This window comes from Canis aureus, chromosome 2 (genome assembly GCF_053574225.1).
Source record: "Canis aureus isolate CA01 chromosome 2, VMU_Caureus_v.1.0, whole genome shotgun sequence".
NCBI classification, from domain to species: Eukaryota; Metazoa; Chordata; class Mammalia; order Carnivora; family Canidae; genus Canis; species Canis aureus.
In genome coordinates, this window is record NC_135612.1 from 70,025,787 (window position 1) to 70,049,988 (window position 24,202).

The following is a 24,202-nucleotide window of genomic DNA, read 5'->3' on the forward strand; positions in this document are numbered from 1 at the left end:
CGGGGCTCCAGAGGCGGCTGAGCCGGCGAGTGCCGCCCGCAGCGCCGCCCGGTGGCACGACTCTGGAGTTGATAAAAGCGTCTCAGAGACGGGCAGTAACTTGCCCAAGGTCACACAGCCCGCGCAGAAGAATAATGGGATTGGGATTCGGACTCTGCAGCCTCCCCCCTCTGCGCCCCAGGAATGGGAGGAGCAGGGAGCTTGAGTATCTTGGTAGTCCTATAGGACCGTGGGGACCCTGAGCAAAGAGGCCTTTCTCCCTCCTTCACAGGTGAGCCAACAAAGGCTCAAAGAAGTTACTGGATACGCCTGAAATATTTTAAACAAACAAAAGCCACTTCTAGGGGTTCCCCGTTGATGCCGTCTTGAAACGCCTGAGTTTACAAGTCTTTGTCCGCCCCGCCCCCTCGCTCCCCCGCAACTAGCCCGAAGTTCCAAACCTGGTTGTTAGAGACCTGGTCTTTTTCTTTAGGCGCATTGAGGCCGAGTACCTTCCTCCAAGCCACAGGGTCCTCACTGACAGAATCCCGGTGAATGACCCCTTAAGATCACAATTTCGAAGTGCCCAGGATGATCTAGGGCCGCACTGTATACTTCCTTCTCTCCTTCAAACATTGGCAACTCTGCCCACCCCAGGGTCTTTGCACCTGCTCTTACCCTTCGTGTGAAGCTCCTTCCATCTTCCCATGCTGGTTTCTACTCGTGACTTAGAGCTCATCTTCAAAGTTCCCTTCACTGAGCCTCTTAGATTATCCTTTCCCTTGCTTTGCACTCCCTTCCACCACCACCCAGTTTTTCCTCTCTGACCTCTAGGGCTCCCTAATGCTAATTACATATTCCATTCATTGTCTGAGGTCACCACCTCCGGTAACACCAGTGCTCCCTGAAGGAGCCTGGTCTTGCTCCTTGAGTACTCTATCCTCAGCACCTAGCTTATGTCTGCACTAAATAGGTACTCAGTAAATGTTTGTTGAATGAATAAGTAAATGACCCGACATCTCCCAATCCTTATACTCAGTGACTGATTTTGTTCATATGCCTTCCCTCCTCTCTCCTATTCAGTAGGCAATCATATCTGAGAGCTTGTCTTCATTTCTTAGAGCTGCAGTAACAAATTTATTCTCACAGTTCTGTAGGCTAGAAGTGTAAAATCAAGGTGTCAGCAGAGCCATGCTCCCTGGGAATGCTATAGGGGAAGATCCTTTCTTGCCTTTCCCAGTTTCTGACAGCACCAGGTGTTCCCTTGGCTTGTGGCATCATAACCCCACATTGGCCTTGTCTTCACATGGCGTTTTCTTCCTGTATTTCTGTGTCTTCGTGTGGCATTCTCCTCTCTGAATTTCTTCTTTGTGAAGGACACCAATCATACTGTATTAGGGCCCACCTCATGACTTCATTTTAACTATGTCTGCGAAGACCCTATTTCCAAATAAGGTCACATCCACAGGGGTGGATTTGCATTCATAACAGAGGTGATCTTTGGAACACTGGAAAAGAATTTAGGCAAACTCAGCAGGATGGGGAAGGAGACACATGGGCAGCCAGCCGCACATGTAGGACATGTGCCCTGGTTGAATGTCCAGCAATAACATTTCCAGATGAACTCTGCCTGCATCCAAGAGGGGATGATATGCCAATTTTAAGGATTTCTATGGGAGTGGTCTCTATTCCTTCTTGGCCCTCTTCCAGACTGCAAACACCCCCACTTCCAGGCTCTCCAAAAAGCATTTTATCTGCCTTAATATGGTCTTCTGAGAACATGTAAATCTGCCAGGGACTGTGCTAAGCCTTGACCTGATTTCTCTCCTTTAATGTTGACAATTGGCCTGTGAGCTGGGTCCTATTGTTCACTGAATTTTACATGAGAAGCTGAGGTTCAGACAAGCTAGGGAGCAGGCTCACAGCTGGGATTTATAACCAACTCTATCTAATTCCAGAAAAATTGCCAGGAGAGCCAGAGGTACTCTTTCATCAATTCTGTGTGACCCAAGGGGGCAGAATTGCAATGCCTGAGTCAAAGTTACAAGCAGAAGCAACAATTCGGCTACATTTTAGGAAAAATTCTCTAATGCTTAGACTTCTGGTTCTCCAATGCTTACAATTAACAGCTTTTCCTGATTTAGCTCCTTCTGCCACTAGCGATCTCTAAGCAGTGCCCAGTTTGGATTCTCTGTGTTCTTCCCAAGCCCTCCCCGATCTTGAGGGGGACAGAATTCTTTCTACATAAATGGGGTTTGTTTTTTCTGAGAAAAGGTCTGCTAGCTTGAATGAGCCATAGGAGATAGAGGACCAGGAGGCTCCCTTATGAGGAATCAAAGTCGAGCCTTGCAGCAAAGAGCAGGAGGAAGAACTTGCTGGTGGTGATCCATCTCTGGGTTGGCATTCTCTCCGCCCAGCTCTTGCTATTTCAGTGGCGGGCTGCCGGTGACTGACGGGGTCTTCCTGAACTCCCACTTCCCCGTGTTGAAGAACTGCCTCCAGCCCTGTAGCTCCTTCCTGCTTCTGGCCAATGTCCACACACCCTGACCTCTGGCCTACAACAGGAAGGTGTTGGAAACCAGCCGCGCTCCTTCCGGAGCTTTGAAATCAACTGTGGCTGTTACTCCTGGAGAAACTGCGCTTCCCGCGGTCGCTGCTCCCTGCCCACACCGTCTGCGTTCCTAGGGAGCACTTTTATTTTGTGGGGAGCAGCATCCGAGTCACTGATTATTGGGACCGGGCCTCTTTCTTTTCTAAGAAAGGGGGTCTATTCTAGACACACTTTCTTTCCAGAAGATCAAAAGTGCTCTTGTGGGAAAAAAAAAAAAAAAAAAAAAAAAAAGTGCTCTTGTGTTGGGAGTGCATCGTGGTTCCCAGAAAATGGTATTGGGAGTCCAAGGAGCAGAAAAAAAAGAAAAATGAAAAACACTGGCATTAAATGAGCTCACACCATCTCCAGACTGTCCCAACCACCTACGCGATAGATGAAGCTCTGTCTTCAGGTGTGGCCTTCCCCGCCTTTAGCGGCGCCAACGCTGAGCCTCGGAGAGGTCAGGGGGTCAGGGGGTCAGGGGGTTTCTTTGCCCAAGGTCCCGAAGCTAGGATGCAAGAGTCGGGATTCGAACGCGCCTCAAGGCCGTGTCATTCACTGCCGCTTTCGAAAGAGGAAGAATCTGGAGGCTGGAGAGCCGAGCTCCCGCTCGCTGTCGCGGCTGGACTTCAAGCTCCTCGCGGGCAGGGAGCCGCCGCGCCCTCGGCTGGGGGCTTGCACCCAGCGGGCGCTCCCGAGCGGTCCTCCTCCCGGCGGCGACGCAAGGGGCTGCGCTCTCCTTCCGAGCCTGCGGCCGCCGCCTGCGCACGCTGTGGACGGGCTGGGCGGAGCGCGGGGCCCAGCACCCCCGACCGCGGCGGGTCGGCTCCCCGGGCGGCGCGGAGACCCCGCGGGGGCCGGGCGCAGCCTCGGGAATCCCGGGCGCCGGGCGCGCCGCAGCCGAGCCTGTGCCCCGCACTGCGCACGCGCGCCGCCGGCCCGACTCCGCCCCCCCGAGTAGGGACCTACAGCGGGCGCGGCGGCGGCGGCGGAGGCGGCTGCGGCCGGCGGCCGGCGGTGTAGACGCCCCTACCCTGGGAGCCGGGCCCCGCCGGCCGGGTGAGTGGTTGAGCCGGGGGCGGGGGGGGTTCGCGCGCGGAGGGGGGGCCGCGCGGGGCGGGGGCGGGGGAGGGCCGGACGAGGCCGCGCCGGGGCGGGACGGGGCGGGCAGCCTCGGGCCGGGGGGGGGGGTTGGGGGGGGCGGGGGGGGTGCGGGCCGCGACCCCGCGTGCGGCTTGGCCGGCGGGCGTCGTGACGCAGAGGCGCCCCGGGGCGGGCGGGGGGGGGGCTGCGCGGACCCCGGGGCGGGGGCCGGGGCGGGGGCCGGGGCGGGGGCCGGGGGCGGGCGGGGTGCGGGCCCTTTGTGCCGCCGCGACCCGCAGGCTGGCCTCCCGCGGCGGCGGCGGCGGCGGCGGCCCGAGTGGAGGCCCCCGGCCGGCCCCTCCGCCCGCCCCCAGCGTTTTAAATGATGCATCTCCTGCGAGGGTTCCTACCGGTCGGCTCCGAGCAGGAAGTGTCGTCAGGAGGCCATTTTTAAAGCCTCCTGCGGGCCTCGGAGGTAAGCGTTGACGTGTGCGGCCGCCCGCGGTTACCGGAGAGGAGACCCCGCGGCCGCGCCCCGGCCCGGCCCGGCCCGACCCGGCCCGACCCGGCCCCGCCGCCCCGCGCGCCCGCCTGCAGCCCGCGTCCCACCGGCCTGGGCGCGCCAACAATAAACTTGAGAACCCGACTGGCATTGTGTCTCCTCGGGAGCTCGGCGGCGTGCGCCCGGCCTGGGCTTGCCACGGACCACCTCTGCAGCAGCCCTGGCGGAGAGCGGGAGGGCGGGGGCCGGGGGCCGCGGGGGCCGCGGGGGCCCGACTCGCTCCGGGGCTCTGCAGGCTGCCTTTGCGGGACCGCCCCCATCTCAGCTGCACCCACCCCTTTTTTTTTTTTATCTTGCGATCTATGGGTTGTGTTGGGCAGTTTCAGGCCGGGTGCAGAAGAGTGAATAGATTTCTTCACCGGAAAGGGAGACCAACGGAGAGGGAGAACGAACAAGTACAGTCCTTGTAGGCAAGTGTACCCCCCCCCCCCCATTACAACAACCCTGACTTTCAAAACCAGGGCAGTGTCGGACAAGTGTATCAGCCTGACTGGCATTCAATAAGTCGAAAACAGCGAAATAGCACGCCGCCCTGTTTTGGAGGTCTACACGGCTGCACTGTAATGTGTTACGGCCTTTCAGGATCCTCTCTCTCTCTCTCTAAGTTTAGAATTGAAGTCATCAGGAGTGAGACAGCTGTGGTCTCCAGGAGCTTGCAGTGCTTTCCTAGAGGAACGGAGAGAGAATAGGAATGTATGTATGTGTCTTTATCTTTTCTCTGAGTCACGGATGCAAAGTTCAGCCCAGCCTGTGATGTGTGTACACAACGGGAGATACCGGCCAAGGGTTCTGGAAGCCCAGCAAATAGCTCTTTAGAAACCAGAACGCAAGTAGAATGTTTGGCTCTGTTAATTGTCTAAGGTCGACGTTCTCTCACCTAGGATGCACTTTTTAAAATCATTTTTTTTTTTTATCTTGGATGTAATATAACCATGAAAAATAACCCTTCTGTATGTATCCGGTTTTGTTCTGCTGATAACATTCATTACAGATGCATTTTTGAAAACAAAGGAGGGCATTGTTTTATCGAGCCTCCTCCCTGATGTGTCAAACTAATGTAGATTTTTAAGAATTCATTAATATTTTTAAGTCTTGATCTCCATTGGTGTTTTTGCCTTTAAGTAAGGGAATCTGGGGCAAGTTTTCAGGCAAGAGGAAGAAGGAACATTTGGATGATTGTTGACACAAAGGCTGACCTTTCTTTCACTCACTCATTCATTCATTCATTCCTTCAACTAATGTATATGGAGTACCTCCTGTGCCAAGCCCCATGCTGTTGACTGTGATAAATGAGGTCCTCACAGAGAGGCTTCCCAGTCTTGATTGCTCTCAAGCTGCTCGGGGATAGACTGCATTTTCTTTGTTTACCTATGCCAACCCCTCCAATTGTAATTTCCAGAATCCATCCTTGGAGTGAAGGGTCCACAGACTGTAATCCAGATGTTCTCATCATGGAGTGGGGATGGTGAGGCAGCAGAATCCCTGGGAAGGATTGTAAACTGCATGCCTCAGCCCATCTCAGGAAAAGGGCAATCTGATTTATTAGTTCACCTGAGCCCTAGGAAGCCTTTTCTTCTTTTTTATTTTAAGCTCCTCTGTTACTTTGCAACACATCCCTGCTCAGAGAACGTCTTGGGGGCTCATTCTTATTTTCTAGAAGAAAAATCCTGGTGCAACCGAGACTGCACAGACTCAGGCCTTACATCCAAGAGCCTGGCTTCTGCTGCAGGGCATTTTGTGCAGTGCGTGGAAGCCTCACGGGGTGCTGGGTGTAGAAGCCTACGCCAGGGCCTACAGTTAGGAGGCCAGATGGGGCTTGGTGCCTGAGAAGACAAGACCTGAAAGAAGGAAGAGCCCTGGAACTTGCCACGCTTTTGACTCATCTGCAGCTCTCCGGCACCAGGCAGGAAGTAAGAACAGTACTTGAGTGGCAGCAGATGCCGTGTCTTCAGTTCACAGTTTCACACAGTCTGGTAGCAGAAAGCAAAGAATTTAGATTAGACACCAGCGGATCAACTCCATGACCTGGGAAACGACACATAGCCTCTCCAGATCTGTTATCTTAGAAGAAGCAGATAATTGAAGGTACACTTTCAGGAGTATTGAGGTAACGTATGAAGGTGCCTCTACAGGCCCCTGGCACCCCTTCCACCTGACTTGGGTCAAGATGCTCCAAGATTGCCAAACACAGCCAGCCACTGAGAGCTTCCTGATCAGATCACCGGTACAGCACTTGCCGCCTCACTGAAACCACCCTTTTAGGACTGCTCTCCATCTCCCATTACACTCCTTAAAGACAGCAGCCCATAGCAAGTGTGGGGATAAACAGTCCTGGTTTGTGCTCATTGTACTAGCGCCCTGCCAGGAACATTTACATTCCCAAGAATCTGTAAAGTGGTTACTTACACACCTACAGAGAGTATCAGTGAGGATATTTCCAAGGTCAAATGGCTAAACAGGAGCAGGACCCAAAGTTGGCTTGCCCAGCACTCCACCCCCATCCAAGGCCACTGCCTTGCCCCCTCTCTAGCACCCTTGGCCGGGATGGGGATATAAAAGATTGCACAAGGATGTTCATAATATTCTTGCCTTCCCCCTCACACTCCTTTGCGCCTGTTTTGTCAGGGGGTTAAGAACCTTGGCTGTACGTGAGATTTACCTGGAAAGCTTTTAAAACCCCCGCACACACAGTGGGGCCCAGGCATCATTTTCAAAGCTCTCCAAGTAATGCTGATGTGCAGTAGGGTGACCATCCCAGGGACCTCCTTCAAAAATAAGTTTAACATCCTGGGCATATTATGACAAGTTGGTCACCCTAATGCAGCCAAAGTTAATAATCACTGGTGTAGTAAGATTTCTTCTGTGTTTGTGTTTTTTATTAAACTTTTAATCCATTTCATCTACAAATTTGGGTTTTCTTTAAGCCAAAAAGAAGGGGGGAGAATACAAAAATGTGTCCTTTATTTTTGTCACTTTAGAGACCTGAAGTTCCTAGGTGTCTTCAGTAACACACAATTCTGTACTGTTGTTTGTAATACTACTTTGTTTTTACCTTGTGCTTTTTTTAATGCTAACAAAAGCATAATTTCCCCTTAACATTTTTTTTTTTCCACCTAGAGAACTGTAAGTTTTATACTTTAAGAACTCTATCACTGGTCATATTCTTTCTTTTAAAAGGTCTTCTCTTAAACTGTTAAAAAGAAAATCCGTGTAATAACTTACTTTGCTTTCTGGTATAGTCTCAGTTGAAGAGCTTTACAGTGTCAAGTGGGTCCCCAAATAACTCCTTCCTAGATGGGACTGGGGAGAAGATCCTGGCCCCCCAGCCCCCTGAGGACAGCCTGCTGTGAGTCCTTTATCTCATCAGGCTGATTTGTTAAGAGTTTCTGCTTTTCAGGAGTTTACCAGACTCTTCTACATTCAAAGGAGACTTGCAAAAATAGGTTTCTTTCTAACGGAACATATACTGCTTGCCAAACATAAGGTTACCTGCTGCCTGCATATACCTCTTCCTCATATCAGCATGTGAATTGGGCATCATAAGTCCCACTTTACAAGTGAGAAAACTCAAGCTCAGAGCAGGTTAATAAATTCAGAATTGCACAGCTCTTAAGTCCAAAACCTAGGTTTTAAACATTGTTCTTGAAATTCCAAGTTCATTGTCCTTTCTACTCTTGCACTTTTCCCCTAGAAAGCAGAGGAACCCGAACAGGGGCTTTCTTGTCCAGCCTTCTTGCCCCATTCTGTGACCCAAGTGATAATGTTTGGTTTCAGAAGGAAATCTAGAATCCCATAGGTGGTGTGTTTGTCTGCAACTTTTGGAAGTATATCTCTGTCATTCAGGGGCCATCAATTTTCAGTTCAGTCGTTTTGAAGTGCAAAGTAGTTTGACAGAAAAGATCTTACTTAGCTGTTTTTCTTTTCTTAGAAGTATTTACCAATTCAGTTCAATTCTGATTCTTTGCAATGGTTCTTGCTGAGTGAGGTACCAGTTTCTTTCTAAATGCCATTTTATCTGTGCAGTGTGAGCACTTCACAGGCCTAATGTTGGGGTTGGGTTCTTTTCCTCTGATCAGGTGTTACTTGTCTACATGCTGCTGGGCACTTTGAGGTAGAATGCTTTAAATTTTTGCTTGCTGGGAAACATTTCTTAGACCAGTTTTTGCTATGACTAAGTAGATAAAAAGGAACAGAAAAGAATTTTTGAGCACTTGTGCCACAACCTGAGTGCTTTGCATATGTTACCTTGTTTGGCTCTCCTAATTACCTTCTAAGTCTGAAGATCATGAAGCCTGTTTCCTTGCCTGACAATGAGCAGAGAGAACCACTTGCCTAAGGACTCAACAAATAGAAATCAGAGTTTGAGCCACAAATCTTCCAGTTGCATTCCCTTTGCTCTTCGTGGGTCCTGCAGCTCCATCCCTGCCCTGGCACTGAATTTGGCAGGAGCCACGTGGGAGGATTTCTGGAGAGAGCTTCCTAAATATGCTTCTCCATCCAAAAATGATGCAGTCAGTCAAATTCTGATGACTGAGTTTGGTGAGCTTCTCAACGAACAGAATCTTGATGACCCACGAATTACATGCATGTGATATAATTGGCCAGCCGCTGTTCACATTCACATCCAACATCCAGTTCATGCACTCGCAGGAATATTTCACAATTCACCGGAGCTTGGAGAGGAACAGGTAGTTCAGTAACTAGCCAGTACCTAACCTAAGTTGTAGGGAATACTGTCATATGTAGTTGAAGCATCTTTCCATGTTAGCCCTTTGCCACTAAGGCTAGGTGATGATCTTGCCCCAGAGATAAATTGTATTTTAGGCTATACAACCCAGGAAATGTAATTAAAATCATGAAGTGAATTTCAGTGTATATTCTGGAAAGAGCAGTTGCTAGGCAGGGAAGCAGCAAATATTTTAACCCCTTTGTGATTGGTATGATTTCTTTCTCCATTTACTTCATGAAAAGGGGGGAAATTATATTTGTAACAGTTTAACACTGTATGTCCTATTATCACGTAATCCTCATGACAAGCCTAGGACATAGGTACTATTAGTGTTGGTTTTACTGATGAGGATTCAGACAGTTGGCCTCAGGTCATACACCTAGAAAGGGATGGCACTAGGTTTTAAATCCCTGTAATACAATTCTAGAATCTGTAGGTTTATGTCATATTGCTATTTATTTCTTTTCTAATTCTGTTGAGCACTTGGCATTTCCAGTATTTACAAGTCTGATGCTTCCGTCTTAATAAGAATTTGTACAATCCTCACAGTTTCTATGGGCTGCAGTGACGCTGTCCTGGTGTCTGACAAGACTCAAGTCTTTTTCTCCATAAGTCTCCATAATAAGCATAAGAAAAACCAGGGCAAGTGAGCTCAAAGTCAAAAGAAAAACCAGCAGCAGTGAATGCTGCACAGCCTTTTCCTCAGGAGGAGAAAAGACTCAGTCTTGAGGAAGCACACTTGTGTCATACGGTGCACTTCTCTTTGGGGTGTGTCCGTCATCTTTGGCTGTTGCTGTAGATAAATCTGCATTAAAAAGCTCATGGTGTGCTGTGAAAAAACAGACAACTTAACAGTCATTGGACATTTTATTTATTGTGTCCAGGGCTAATAATACTAAGTATTTTCTGTGCTTTTGAGACTCTTCCTAAGGCACCCCCCCCCCCAAAAAAAAAAGTATGTTTCCAGTTCTAGGAGGTCAAATGCAGAGGTTTGGGAATAGAGGCATGAGTTTGAAAGGTAGGTAAACACCAAAACCAAAGTTAGCAGTTTGCTGAGTGCCCTCCCATGTCCAGGGCATACAAGGGCTTTTATCACCTCACATAAGCCTTGGTCATCAGCCCACTGGGCAGCAGTTTGCCAAGAGGACCCAACTCCCCAGGTGGTTGCACCTTCCATGAGGAGTGGGCCCTCGAGCCGGTCACTCGGGTACACCCACACGCAGTACCAGAAGCAAAGCCACCTTAGTTCTTCCCTGCCAGTCACTGCATCCATTCACCCCTGTCTTTGGATGCACTCAGACCTTTTCCCCTAACAATTAGCCACACACGTTGCAAAGGCCAAAGAGAACTTGTTTGGAAGAAGCCTGATATCTTTGTCACCTGGACTGAAGGAAGTACCAGTGTAGAAATATTGCATTACTTTGAGAGTGGTTTAGAAGCCAGGAAGACACTTGTAAACAGGTGACCATAATTCAGATAAGGCCTAGATGTCTTGCCTTGCATTAAACTGTATTTGCTAATCACAGCCTCGCATTTCCTACAGGCCCTTGCTCCTAAGGATTCTTAATTCAGAATATCTGGTGAGATAGTTTTCTGGAAACACCTCTGAGAGGACTACACTCCTTCACCACTGTAGCTGGCTTGCTTAATCCCCCTAGGGAACTTTCCTCCATCAGCATGCTCTCTACTTCTTGCCAAGTATGTGATCTTACCATCCAGTCTGCTGAGATTTTGAGTCTTCAGTTATTTAGGAGGAAAGACATCCCCCAAGTTTTAAGAGGACTTGGGAAAAAAAAAAATGGCAAAACTGCTTTCTATAAATTTTGAAGAACCCTGGAGGCCGGGAAAGGTGCTGGAAAACTAAAAATGCACAGTTGGAATCCTGGTTTGGGTGAGTCTTCAAATGAAGAAATCTCATCACAAGAGTCTTGAGAATTTCTTAGCGTTAATATGTGAGATGTTGAAGTAGTTGGTAAGCAGTTTGTACCAGGCAAGTAAGTTTCTTCTTTCCTCCCCTCTCTGCTCTCCCTTTTTCCTCCTGTCTTCTTCCCCCTCCCTCTCTCTGGTTAGTAGGATTACAGGGCTGATAGCAGATACAATATCAACTGGCATGCAGATCTTTGGAAGAGAGTTGAGAACCAGGGACTGAATGACAGAAAAGGTGTGTATTAATATAATGGTTTATGAAGAGGGATTATGTTTGTAGCCCCAGAATCAGTATATAAGAAAGTTACAAAATCACTAGTTTCATTTACATTTAAGGGCAAATTCTCAACAACGAGAACTACATGAAAATAAAATTAGCTGCCTAAAAGGCAGAAATTTTGTTTATGGCAATGTTAGACTGTTGGTTGTATGATCAACTGGTGAAGATGATTTTAAAAGATCAAAATGTTGCTGGAAGTTTTAACTAGCGATTTCTAATCCTGGCTTTTACCAAAACTACAGTGAGTGCTTTTATAAACCACAGATCTCTACCTCCTCCCCTGCCTCATCAGGATTTAGACTCACTAGCTCAGGGGTAAGTCCAGAATTGTCTGTCTCAACTATGATGCTGAGGCTCCTCCATGTTTGGGAACCACTGGGCCAATTCCCCTTTAGAGTCTTCTTCACCTGTGGGTCCTTGGAGCCAGCCTTCTCTTGGGTTCTGGTCACAGATATTTCTCCCTTTGTTTTATTGGGATGAAATTGCCCACATGACCACATTGTTGGCAGTAGCATTCCTGGATGGTAGGAAAACTGATTTCAGAGGTCGGCTCTGGGAGACTGGGCTTGGAAATCACATAGATGAACAAGCAGATGAGAACAGGTAGCTCGCTTGAGATTACCTGAGTAGTTGCAGGTTATGCTTCTAGAAGTTCTGGTACTAATAATAGTGTCACTGGAGTCTCTCCCTTCACTAGATCCAGTTTATACCTGGAAAATGAAATGCATGTGAGTTTTATGAGTGAATCTTGAAACTTCTACCTGTCGTGTATACTAGGAGTGCAAAATGGAAGTTCTTGTCTTTGCCCATGCTTATCAGTTTGCCAGCTGGAAGCACCCACGTGTCCTGCCCCCTTCACAGTCCCCTTGTATCGGTATGTGTTTGAACGCTAAGGGCAGAGGTAGCATTTTGCAACCCCACGGGGCCTCTGCCCACTTGGTGTCTCAGTATACATACATGCTTGGAGTGGGGCACGTCTGATCAAGTCTTAGGTGCCACCAGGGTTCAACAGCATACTGGGAATTGCTTTTGAAAGGAGACCGCTATCTTTTGCAAAAGCAAAAGGGAGAGACAACACTGCCAAAGAAAAAGCATGTTGTCAAACATAGTGTGTTCTTACGGTCCTTTCCAAAAATGCTTTTACAGGGCAGCTTTTAGTTTGGATCTGAATATGCAATAATTATTTTTCTTGACCCTACAGTAGGACCTTCTGCTCCCCCAGGTTGGCCCTTCAGACTTATTTTGCATGGCTCTTGGCCTGTGATCATGTGCCAGAAGAAAGCTGCTAATTCCACCTCCTATTGCTACTCATCATCAGTCAGACACTGGGTACCTCTGTGTGCCTCTTGACACTTAAAGAACCACTTTAAAACTTCAGAAGTGTTCTCTTCTACCCTTGAGTGTTTTAGTCATCGTGGCAGCGCCATGAGAGAGGTTGGATAAGTATCCTTCCTTCTCATTAACAGATGAAAAAAAAATGAGGCTCAGAAGGCTTCAGTGTTTTTTATAAGGTCATAAAAGGAAGGTTTTTTTAGTAGATCCCCAGCTAGAATGTTTTTTTGTTTGTTTGGCTTATGGGTCTTGTATATTCTGAAAAAAGAACTTGTACTTAAAGATAATCATTTTTATAGGAGTATCAGTGTTACACATATTATGGCATTTGCTGTAGGGACATTTCTGCTTCTGCCACCACTGCCCAGGCTGCCCCCCCACCCTCACCTCAATCCCCCACACTCTCATTCCACCCACAGCTGCTTGTCTGTGCAGCAGTTAGAGGCTCTGTTGGGATATAAATCACATCAGGCCATGTCACTGCTCTAGTCTCCCCTGGTTATCTTTCTCAGGTACAGGAAAAGTCACGTCCTTATGACTCTGTGCTAGAGCTTTCCTTAACCAGTGCCCCCACTGACTCTGATCATACCAACTGCTCTTTCATTTATCTCCTCTCCTTGCTGACTGTCCTCTGTTCTCAGCCTCCTTGCCATTCCTCAGTTGGTCCAGGCCCACATCCCACAGACCTTTGCCTTCTTTGCCTGAAATTCCCTTCTCCCAGACAATTACAGTACTCACTCCCTGCTGCCCTGAGGTCTCTGCTCAATTGTCAGCTTAACTGGAGTCTTTCCTGACTCTCCATACCTCTATATGCCAGCTCTGCAACCTCATCACTTAACTGGATTTTGCTAACTGCCCTGCACCACTCAGAACAGTGCCTGACACGTAATAGATGCTCAATAAAATCTTGAAGGAATCAGTATTTGTCTACCTAATATTGCCAATGTATTATTGACTTCTTACATTTGTGAAAGTAAATGTAGCATAGAGAGAGCTGGGAATCCAAGCTGCTAATTAACAAATGACACCTGAGCCCCAGCCCTAGCTTTCTCCATGACCTGATAATTTGTGTGTTTAAAAACTGAAATAGTATTCTCCTGTACAGGTATAATATGATATTATACCTATGAAATTGCTGGGATGTTCTCCATGACACCTAAAAATAACTCACTTATTAAGGACTGTTCTGAGTGGCAGCTGGGATTTCCTTGTTCCTGGCCTATCTACTTATGGTTGGTCTAAAGAGATGAGTTCTTAGAGGGCTGAATTTAAAAATATCTTCCGTTTAGGCTTATTTGCCCCTTCTGTGGTACTGCGTTTTACTGTCGGTGTATGTTTAAGAAAATATGTGAAGGTTTAGCATGAAATATAAAGATCATTGAAATACAGGATAAGTTTGGAAATAGCTTAACTAAACCTTAAGTTCACGTATTAATCATGCTTTCTGATGTCTTTTTTTCCCTTTAGTTTTGCCCGGAATATCAGAGAATTGGGAACAATTGTATTTTGGGATCATACACCTACTGTGGTGGTTTATAAGCAAGGATAACTGACTATGCCCGCCCAGGAAGTCACTGCTTCTCTGCCAGTCGGGAAGTTAAATGAAGGATGGCCCCAAAGGATTTTATCCTGTGAAGTCTTCCTGGATTTTTTGGCTTTCCCTTTTTAGAAATGCAAATAAAGAAGATGAAGGATCTTGGACGGCAGTTATATACCACTCAAGTGAACAACAGACATAATTCCTTAACCATGTCACCCAAACAGCCTACTGCTAATAGAGCAACTCGACCAGATAGACAAGAAGCGCAGGCTCTTTTGTGTCAAGGCTCAGAGGCAGAGGCTGCCATGATGACTGTTGCTACATGTGTGAAGTGCAAAAGTGTTCACAAAATCCCGCTTCAAGATTTGAAAAAGGGTACCGGGCCAAGCCAAAAGGAAGACAAATACATTTGCTTCAAATGCAACCTAGGTGTGGCTGCTCCCCATTTTCATTATGTGAACAGCAATCCCAACGCTACTCCTGTAGGAAATAAAGCCGAAGCCATCTCAAGTTCCGTCAGTAACAAATTTAAGGTAAGGAACTTTAAGCCAGGCAAATACTATTGTGATAAATGTCGATTTTCCACAAAGGACCCTCTGCAATACAAGAAGCACACACTTCAGCATGAAGAGATTAAATTCATCTGTTCTCACTGCAACTATGTTTCTTACACAAAAGGGGAGTTCCAGAGGCACCTGGTGAAACACACAGGCGTATTCCCTTATCAGTGTGAGTACTGCGACTATGGTGCTATTAGGAATGACTACATTGTCAAACACAGGCGGAGAGTACATGAGAGGGCGGGGGGAAAGCGGCTGCCCAAAAATGTTGCCAAACTGGAGCCGAAAAGAGTCAGCACATCCAAGCAAAACACAGAGCTTTTCAAAGCTCCCAATCCAAGGACTGCATTTCAAAATAAGTCATCAGATCAACTCTCAAGGTTCTCTCTCCATACGAATAAAGACAAAATGCACAGTATCATGTTGTTGCCTGAATCAAAGGAATACCAAAAAGATGTAGTATGTGTTCCAAATAAAGTGACCCTGTCGGAGCCAAACGAAGGCAGTCTGTTTGAGAACAAAAGTGTGGAGGTGGAAGTGCTGTCTCCAGCAAAAGAGCCTGTCCAGCCGGGAATGCCGTTAACTGTGGTGGCACCAGCAGAACTCGTCGTTCCTGCAAACTGCTTAGCCCAGTTGATAGATGTGAAGGTTGTCAATGGGACCCAGCAGCTGGTCCTGAAATTGTTTCCTCTGGAAGAAAGTAACCGCCCTGACGCTGGTGGGGGCGAGGGGGGCAATTCTGAGCGTATGACTAGAGAGAAGCGTTTAGTTGAACCAGAAAAAATGGTTTCTGCAGGCCAAACAAAGTCACTGGCAATTGAAGGGAATGTTGGAAAACTGGCAGGCATTGATAATCTTCAGTCGTCAGTTCAGAAACAACTTAAAAATGTGAAGTGGGTCAGGTCTTACGATTTTTTCATGTCCAATTCTAGTGTGCACGACCGTGGAGAATCCCTCCTCAACCCAGATACAGTTGAGGATTTCCCGAAAAAAAGCAGTATGTACCCACACAGACCGGCTTTTCCTTCTCTCTCCTTAAAAGGTCATTCTCCAGCATCTCTAGTAAAAAACAGTATTTTCCACAGTCTTGGAGCTGCATCAAATCCCTTTCCATATAAAGCTGCTGTTTCTTTTGCTGAAGATGGAAGGAACTTACACGGTGACTTGCAGCAGTTGCTTCCCCTAGCTGCATCACCTACAACCATGTCCTTCTCTGGAGAAAAGGGCTCATTGTCTGTAAGTACAAATAACTTGGAATCTAGAAATGAGATCAGTGTTCCTATAAAAATGGTTCCCTCTCATCGGAAGCTGAAAGACAAGCAGATGGAGGAACACAAGGCAGTTTCAAATACAAGCCAGATTTCCTCTCAACATAAAAGCGAGTATTTACACATAAATATGCCAGGAGAAGATAGAATCAGGTCTCAGCCACCTAGGGAGGAGCCTTTGGAATTAAAGAATCCTGAAAGGACTAAAGACTCTTTTGATGGTCCAGTCATCTCATCAGTATTTTCTCTGAGCTCTGGGTCTGAAAATGTCCCTGAGGGTGTTAAGTGGAATAGTTCAACATCCAAAATAAAGTCAATTGAACTCTTGCGCAGAAAGATAGCTCAATTAATTGAATCCTGTGGTAAGCCATCATCTTTGTCTGCAAATAATGCACATCGCCGTTCTGTAGGGCAGACGTCGAAGGAAACTTCAAAAGCTGCTCCTGAAGGTATCCACGAAATTAACGTATCATTTACTGGCACTGGCTATTCCACAGGCACGCTCCCAAAACCTCAGGATGATGGTGGTATTAATGGACAGCTTACTCATCAGCAAATATATCCACAGTTTATAGAAGGCAGCAATGGGAATACTGAACGGGTAACCAGGAAGGCCCATGTTGCTACTCCAGTATTGATCCCCAAAGGGGCTGTATTGAGGGTTCTTAATTCTTCTGAGGATGCACACATTATAGAAGCCACGTGTGAAGCACCTGTCAGCATACCTTGCAGTGAGACACAGTTAATAAAACCCATTCCGTTATGCCCAGTGAGACAGACAGACTCAGACTTACAGTCTTTGACAAGTGAAAGTGGGCCAATAGATATGTCTCAAAATTTTGATATACCTCTTCGGCCAAAACCAAGAAAAGAGAGTTCTTTTTGTAGCACCATGCCTAAAAAAACTGGCCCCCTGCACAGTCAGCAAGGAAGCAGTGAACTGAGTAAGCAAGGGAAACTGCTTTCCAGAAGTCTTCCTATCAGTAAAAATAAAACCAAACAAGTGAACTCATCCAAGAAGAAAAGTAAAATCCAGGCTGATCCCAGCCGCTATCTCAAGGATCCTTCAATTTTCCAGGTTGCAAGACAACTTCGACTGGTAGCTGTTAAACCAGATCAGTTGATTAAATGCCCACGTCGGAACCAGCCCGTCATCGTATTAAACCATCCTGATGTTGACTCTCCAGAAGTGACCAATGTGATGAAGGTAATAAACAAGTACAAAGGCAACGTTCTCAAAGTCGTCTTGTCAGAGAGGACTAGGTGTCAGCTAGGCATCAGACGGCATCATGTTCGCCTAACATACCAGAATGTGGAGGAGGCCAATCAGATAAAAAGGCAAATGATGTTGAAAATGAAACTTAAAAAAGTTCATAAAAACAACTACCAGGTGGTGGATTCTTTGCCTGATGACTCATCACAGTGTATATTTAAATGCTGGTTTTGTGGGCGACTGTATGAAGACCAGGAAGAGTGGATGAGTCATGGCCAACGGCATTTGATAGAGGCAACTAGAGATTGGGATGTTCTTTCTTCCAAGGGCAAATAAGTAAAAAATGGTTTTTGAAGCAAATTATTTTCTTACTTTTAGTTTATTCTAGTTTGTTTTTTCCCCTCCCTCCCTGACTCAGTAGGAGAAATACAGATTGTAGAAATGGGAGGATCATTCATTCTTCAGAAACCTTGTAGGAATGTTGAGAGCCAGGAGTCTTAACCGGAGATAAGTGACCAGACCTTGGAAGCTAGTGGAAGCCCCTGAAATCGTACGCACAAATCTATGTATACGTGTTTTTCTGGAGAGAAGTGAAACTTCCAGATTTCCAGTGGGATCTGAGACTTTTCTTTGTTTAGCACCCCTTTTTTCTGAGTAGTTACATATTTGTTGTGATCTATTCAGAGGGACAAGTTTAGTGTTTTACATATTGCTCTTTATACAAAATGCTACTGAGGAATTAAACCCGTATCTTGGTGTGCACATCCATTTTTTTTCTGCATTAACTTATGTGCTGAATATTTGGTACATAATGGAAATTATACCTTCTACTTTGTTATCTTAAATTTGGTTATAGAAAAGTGGCTCTTTTAAATTCCTCACCCACTCTGCAGTACTCAGAAGTGTCTGTAGCACAGAGCATTGTGCTTCCGTTGGCCATTTTAAAGAATGATTCTGAGGGTTTGCCTGAATTTATTACGTCAACAGTAGATGTTAGGGGAGGAAAGAAACATTTTCAAACCTTTAGTTTCTTTTTAAATGTCTTGATTTATGACAGTTGGGGAGGGAATGTGCCTTAAAAAAAAAAAAAAGGAATGGTCACAGATGGAAAATAAGATTAAGGCCACTCTCACGAACATAAAGTAACCCAATTTAAAATGTGAATCAATAGGCTTCTTACAACATAGATAAAGTTCAAGGCAGGACTGTGAAGGGAGTTATGACTTTAATGTAGCCATTAGTTTTCATTTGAGAACCCATGCACAGACCATGGGCGCAAAGGCTGCGCGTGATTTCTCCACCACTTAGGATCCAGGATGTTGCCTCCAACCTAGCTCATAGCCTGCTCTCCCTCTACCAGTTTTCCGAACAGGTTCTCCTTTGGAGTGAGACACTTCCCTACTCACCTCCTGTCCCCTTCATTTTGTGCCTCTGAGGCACCTTAAGGCTTTCCCTCATGAAAATACTAAAGCAAGAACCAACAAAATAGAAACATCCCGCTATCTTTGTGGAGGTTATAGAAACACTACTCCTGGTTTTCACTGATAATCACAGTACACTTCTAATTTACCTTCACCTTCACAGTCTGTTCTCCCTCTCACTCACCTTTCCTAGGTAGTAACTCGTGAACACCTCCCCTCTCCACCATCAGATGCCGGGACCATGGCTGGTCCACACAGCACCTTTGTGTGCATTAGGAAAAACTCCCTTTGCACCTTCACCACCTGTTGGGCAGATAGGTGGCCAGGCACAGGGAGCTCAGGCTGGATTTCATCCTCACCAACCCACCTGCCAGGCACCAACCGTCTCAGAACACACAGGCACGGCTACAGGGCAGCCCCCAACTCTGCATTTTCCTCCCTTTTAAGACTGCTCCTTCCTTAGGCAGTTTGTTAGTGCGGTGAATGAAACTGGGAGCCATTATATCTGAAAAAGACTTGAGTGAGATTTTCATGTTGGTTAGTTGGAACTTTGATTTTTTTTTTTTTTTACATGTGTGAAAGTCTTAAACTATCTTCTGATAGGTGGAGTTATAATTCTTTGTAGTTGGTTCTCAAGATAATCAACATTTCTTATGTTTAACTGAATACATGATCATGAAGTTGGTTAATTGGTTTTTATTGGAATTTAAAATTTGGGTTTTTTATATGTGTATATATGTTTATATGTGTGTGTACACATATAAATATTTTTTACCATATGAAAACAGCTAATTTTCTGATTTCCTATTTTATAATGAAATTATGTGGGCTGGAAAAATATAAGACACTTTATATTCTAGAAATTATTTTGGAAGCACATTTTTATAATGGTATGGTCTCATTTTTAGAAAATGAAAGCACAAGTAAGTGATGAGTCTGATTTATATGAACAAACAGGAGTAGGAATCCCTGAGGATCATTTCATTGCAGTATTTCATCCCCATGCATTTCTAGTTGGTGCTTTTTGGGAAATGGATCCTATGTACCACTTCACCACATAGAGGAGAGTGCTCTCAAGTGAACCATGTGTGGATATGTACCCTGCCAGCATGATAGAAGGCTCCTAAGTTAACAGAAGAAAAGGCTGTGATTTTTTTTTTTTCTCCTATACCTCACTGCTTAGTAGCATCTTTCTTGAGAGGCTAGAGCATGACCTTTCAGGAAAGATGACTATGAATCAGGTCACAGTGTTAAGTGTCAACATGAAATATTTATACTTTGTAGCATCAACCGTTTTCCAAGTATTACCTAAAATTCAGCTTACATACTTTATGGACCTAAATTTTATGAATAAACTATGTAGCTAAGCTTTTTGAGGATTTCCTGAGCTACAATACTTTTTGAGGAATTAAGAAGGCTCCTGAAAGTCATAAAAAATGAGAAAGCAAAACATGTCTGTCCTCCCTATATGAAGAACTTTAGGAAATAGCTTAACGTGTAGGTAAATGTCCTAAAACATTTCTAATGAACGAGGTAGGGGTAGAATTGTGTTGAGTATTTATGTACTCCCACCTTGATTTTGAAGGACCTGTGCTCATGAAATTTTATTAATATTTACTAATAGAATTTTAAACTTATTTCTTAGAGTTTTTTACTTTTGGGGGTCAGAAATGATATGATCTTATAGTTATGACAGAGTGAAAATTTTTAAAAAGATTCATAGTCTCATAGATCCTATTTTACTCAAATTTTTATCCCCTGCCCAAAACATTTTGTGAGCCCCACTCTGGGCCAAATGCTGTTTATTAAACTACACTGAACACAATATATTAACCCTCAAAGGTTCCGTCCCTCTTTCTTCACAACCTACTAAATAAACTATCCCAGGAAACAAAAATGTGATGTTGCTTGGCCTTTGGAATAATTTTTGAACCTGTACATGTCAATATGAGCAGAAAACAAAACATTGCATAACATGTCTGAAGCATTAGTGTAAGTCCTGTGTTAACAGTTTATGTGTCTGCTGCTCTGGTTTTGAAACACGTTTGTATATAGATCTAGAAGTTGGCGTAAATTTTGTTAAATAAAGCAACTGTAAAACGTTCTCTGCCCTTTCATTTCAGTGATAAGAGGGCTTTTTATTACATAGCCTATCTTGTGGGATACATTTCTGATATGTAAAGGCAGCCATCTGTACAGCACAGGTGCTCTGAATTCCATCCAGGTATATGTTGAGTTAGATGTACTGCTGGTTAACCATGCATGCTCTGAAATGGACCAGGTCATTTTGCTTTGTTTTGTTTTGTCTTTGTCTTAAATTCACAAGAGATGCTGGTTTAGGCAGCAGTAACAGTTTTCATCCCATGGTCCATGGCCTCATCGGAGATGATAATGTGGCCACTGAACCTGGCCTCTCAGCTGGGAGGGGATTGGAACAAGAGAGCTCCCAAGGGGTTGATGAGCCTGCTGGACCACAGGAGCAGCTGCACTGCTGATGCCATCTTCCCAAACATCCTCGCATCTGACTCCACGCATACTTGAGAGGAAAGACGAGAATATTTGGAGGGGGTGCTTGGTTCATCATTCCAAGGAGCCAAAAAAAGAAAAGAAACGGACTTGAGTTTTGGCAGACCCTGAAGAAAACCTAGAGATGTGAGTTGATGTAAATTCAGCAATTTGCTGTTTCAATTTATTAGCTGAGAGGAGTTGTCATCCTCCATCCTATAGTTCTGGTCCAGTAAATTGTCATCTTTGGTTGTTTAGAAGGAAGTGGAAATCAAGGCAGTGGAAGCCTCAAGGGAGGTTCGAATTGGGTGTGGACTACCAGAGGTGGCTACGGTATGCACAGAGTCAGGGACTGGGCAGACACTGACGCCAAGGCCAGAAAGTTGAGTGGCAGTCGCCAGGTCACATTTTATTGTGAAGAAAACTCCAGTTCAAGAAAGATGAATGTTAAAAAAAAAAAATTTTTTTATGTTTACATGAAGGCGAGTGAAGTAATATGCAAGCTCGTGTTTTGGCAGGAAGTGCCCTGGCGTCTATAAAGCTCTTTACAACATGTAGAGCCTTTGCTGCCACAGGTTACACTTAGGATGAATTGACTTCTTATGGTTCTAGCATGTATCAGACACAGGAGTTAGGATGAGATACCATTCTGAGGAATGTGGACTTAGTCTGGAGCCATGCTGTCCAATAGGAATATAACATGAGCCATATACATAATCTGAACTTTCTGGTAGCCACATTTAGGAGAGTAAAAAGAGCAGGTGAAATTAAATGTTTCGCCAATACATCTAAAATATTGAGATATTTTGTATATGTTAACACATATACTAAGTGTATATTTAGGGATGCCTGGGTGGCTCATTGGTTGGGCATCTGCCTTCAACTCGGGGCCTGATCCCGGGATCAGGGATCGAGACCCATGTCAGGCTCCCTGGGGGGAGCCTGCTTCTCCCTCTGCCTGTGTCTCTGCCTCTCTCTCTGTGTCTCATGAATAAATAAATAAATCTTAAAAAAAAAAACACCGAAGTGTATATTTATATACATTGTTTAAAACAAAATCGATTTTCAACTTAGAGAAGGTTTAAATTTTAATGCTAAATTTTCATTTATAATGAGATACAGTCTTATCAAAACACTTAAGCTGTATTTAGTGGCAAGATATTAACTGTTTAACATTTTCCAATTTAAATGAGAAATTCAGTTCTTCAGACGCTAGCCACATTTCAAATGTTCATTACCCATGTGTGCCTAGTGATTACCACATTGAACAGCCTAGGATAAGACAAAAATATTTACTGTGTTGTAAATATTAGCTTAACTTGTCTGAGCTTCTTAATACGAAGAATTGGATTTTATCTATGTACCTCTAAAACTAGGGTAGACTAGGATGGGTTTCACTAATTTACATTTATGAAATGCCAGTTCTGTGCCAGATTCTGCATGAATGCCCCACAGTTCTATTTCTAGACCTATACCTTAAACTTATTGCACATGTGACTTTTTAAGGTGACAACATTTATTTTGCAACCCGAGCTGGTCAACCAACCAAATGTTTATTTCTCATTGACACTATCCACAGTGCCAGAGACCTGAGGGAGGGTCCCATCTTATGGCTGCTCCATCTGAACCACTTGGGCTCCTTCCTCAGTGTGACAGCAAGAGGGGTGGATTTTGCACAGGCAGGAAACAACATACAGAGCTTCCACTCACCACCCACTGCCCCAGAAGTGGTCACACAACTTCCCAAAGGGGCTATGCATTCCTACTGCCTTTGTGTGCAGAACAGCATGCTAACCGCTAGTGACATCTAACAGTGGCTTACAGGCTGAATGCTGGAGAGGCATGAATAGCAATCGCCCTGTGTGGAAAGCAGCTTCTCAATCTGATAGTTGTGAAATGATAACAGTCTGCTAAGAGGTGGTGAAGATATGGAGAAATAGGAACTTCAACATGGTATTTGGCAATATCTAAATTTGAAGAAGCCATGTATTGTTCTCATTTGCATTGCCATAATTCCAAGTGAGATAGTATATTTTGCAAGTATTTATTGGATACTATCATTTGGGGCTATATGGGACCTTGGCTTGTATGGGCTGCTGGTACTCCTTGTCCATTTACTATTTTAAACTCTTAAAAGAAAATATAGACACTATTAAAAATCCATGAAGAAAAAATTTTTCCTTTGGGTTTGGTGTTTTTGTGCTTTATTTTAGAAATCCTTCCCTACCCTGAAATCAAAAAGATAGTTTTTTGTATTTAATATTAAACTTCCATACAACAGTGAACACTATAACAAAATACAAGCTGTCAGATATAGGCTTTGTAAAAAAAAAAAAAATTGCAAAAGGATCGGGGTCCAAATCTTTTTATATGTCAGCTTCAAGTGATTTACTCAGTTGTCCTAACACCCACTACCAGAGAGTCTATACTTTTATCCCTGTGTGGGATATATCTCCATATATCCAGGTTTCATATTTGTGTGGATCTATGGTTGGGTCGCTGCATTGCATTACATGATTTACTGTGATTCTTCTTCAAAGTTAACTCTAATAACCTAGTTTACCATTGACGGAGTTATATTCGAAGTGAGGACACTTTCCTTGGCAGATATTAGAAAACTGTATAATGATCTTGGCTATTCTTGGTTTGCTTTTCCCTATGCATTTGAAATCAGCCTGTCAATCCCTGTTGAGATTTTGGTTAGAAGAACACAGAATTTACAGGTACATTTAGAGAAAATTTGCATCACATGGATGAAGCTAGAGGGTATTATGCTAAACAAAATAAGTCAATCAGAGAAAGACAAATATATGATTTCACTCATACGTAGAATTTAAGAAACAAAACAAGAGGATCATAGGGGGAGGGAGAAAAAAATGAAATCAGAGAGGGAGACGAATCATAAAAGACTTAACTCTAGAAAACAAACTGAGGGTTGCTAGAGGGGAGATGGGGGTGGGGGTATGGGGTAACTTGGTGATGGGCATGAAAGAGGGCAAGTGATGTAATGAGCACTGGGTGTTATACACAACCAATGAATCACTGAGCTCTACATCTGAAACTAATAATACACTATATTAGTTGAATTTTAATAAACTTTTAAAAAGAAAGAAGGAAAATTTGCATCAGTGGGAACATGTTATTACCATTTAGTGTGATAATTGATTTGAATATGAAATAGAAATAAAGTTCTGCTGGCCAATAACGTTTTATA

General features: G+C 44.8%; 1 protein-coding gene and 1 long non-coding RNA gene across 9 annotated transcripts in view; one reads left to right on the forward strand and one right to left on the reverse strand.

Annotated features, from left to right (window-relative positions):
- The first annotated feature begins 3,502 nt into the window (after window positions 1-3,502).
- On the forward strand, window positions 3,503-20,587 carry ZNF518B (zinc finger protein 518B). 8 transcript variants are annotated; one of them, XM_077878271.1, is made up of 3 exons: window positions 3,613-3,628; window positions 11,014-11,104; window positions 13,949-20,587. In XM_077878271.1, the coding sequence occupies exon 3, from the start codon at window positions 14,153-14,155 to the stop codon at window positions 17,396-17,398; it is 3,246 nt and encodes a 1,081-aa protein (XP_077734397.1). In that variant the 5' UTR covers window positions 3,613-3,628; window positions 11,014-11,104; window positions 13,949-14,152; the 3' UTR covers window positions 17,399-20,587. The 8 variants fall into 8 exon arrangements, with proteins under 8 accessions (XP_077734386.1, XP_077734397.1, XP_077734419.1 ...); XM_077878304.1 differs by lacking the exon at window positions 3,613-3,628 and adding an exon at window positions 4,001-4,127 and having other exon boundaries at window positions 11,017-11,104; XM_077878282.1 differs by lacking the exon at window positions 3,613-3,628 and adding an exon at window positions 4,002-4,127.
- Window positions 9,885-24,202, reverse strand: part of LOC144301376 (uncharacterized) — a 198,544-nt gene continuing 184,226 nt past the window's right edge. The window contains exon 3 of the long non-coding RNA XR_013368207.1: window positions 9,885-11,859. This is a non-coding gene — a long non-coding RNA (uncharacterized LOC144301376). The remainder of the gene's footprint in view (window positions 11,860-24,202) is intronic.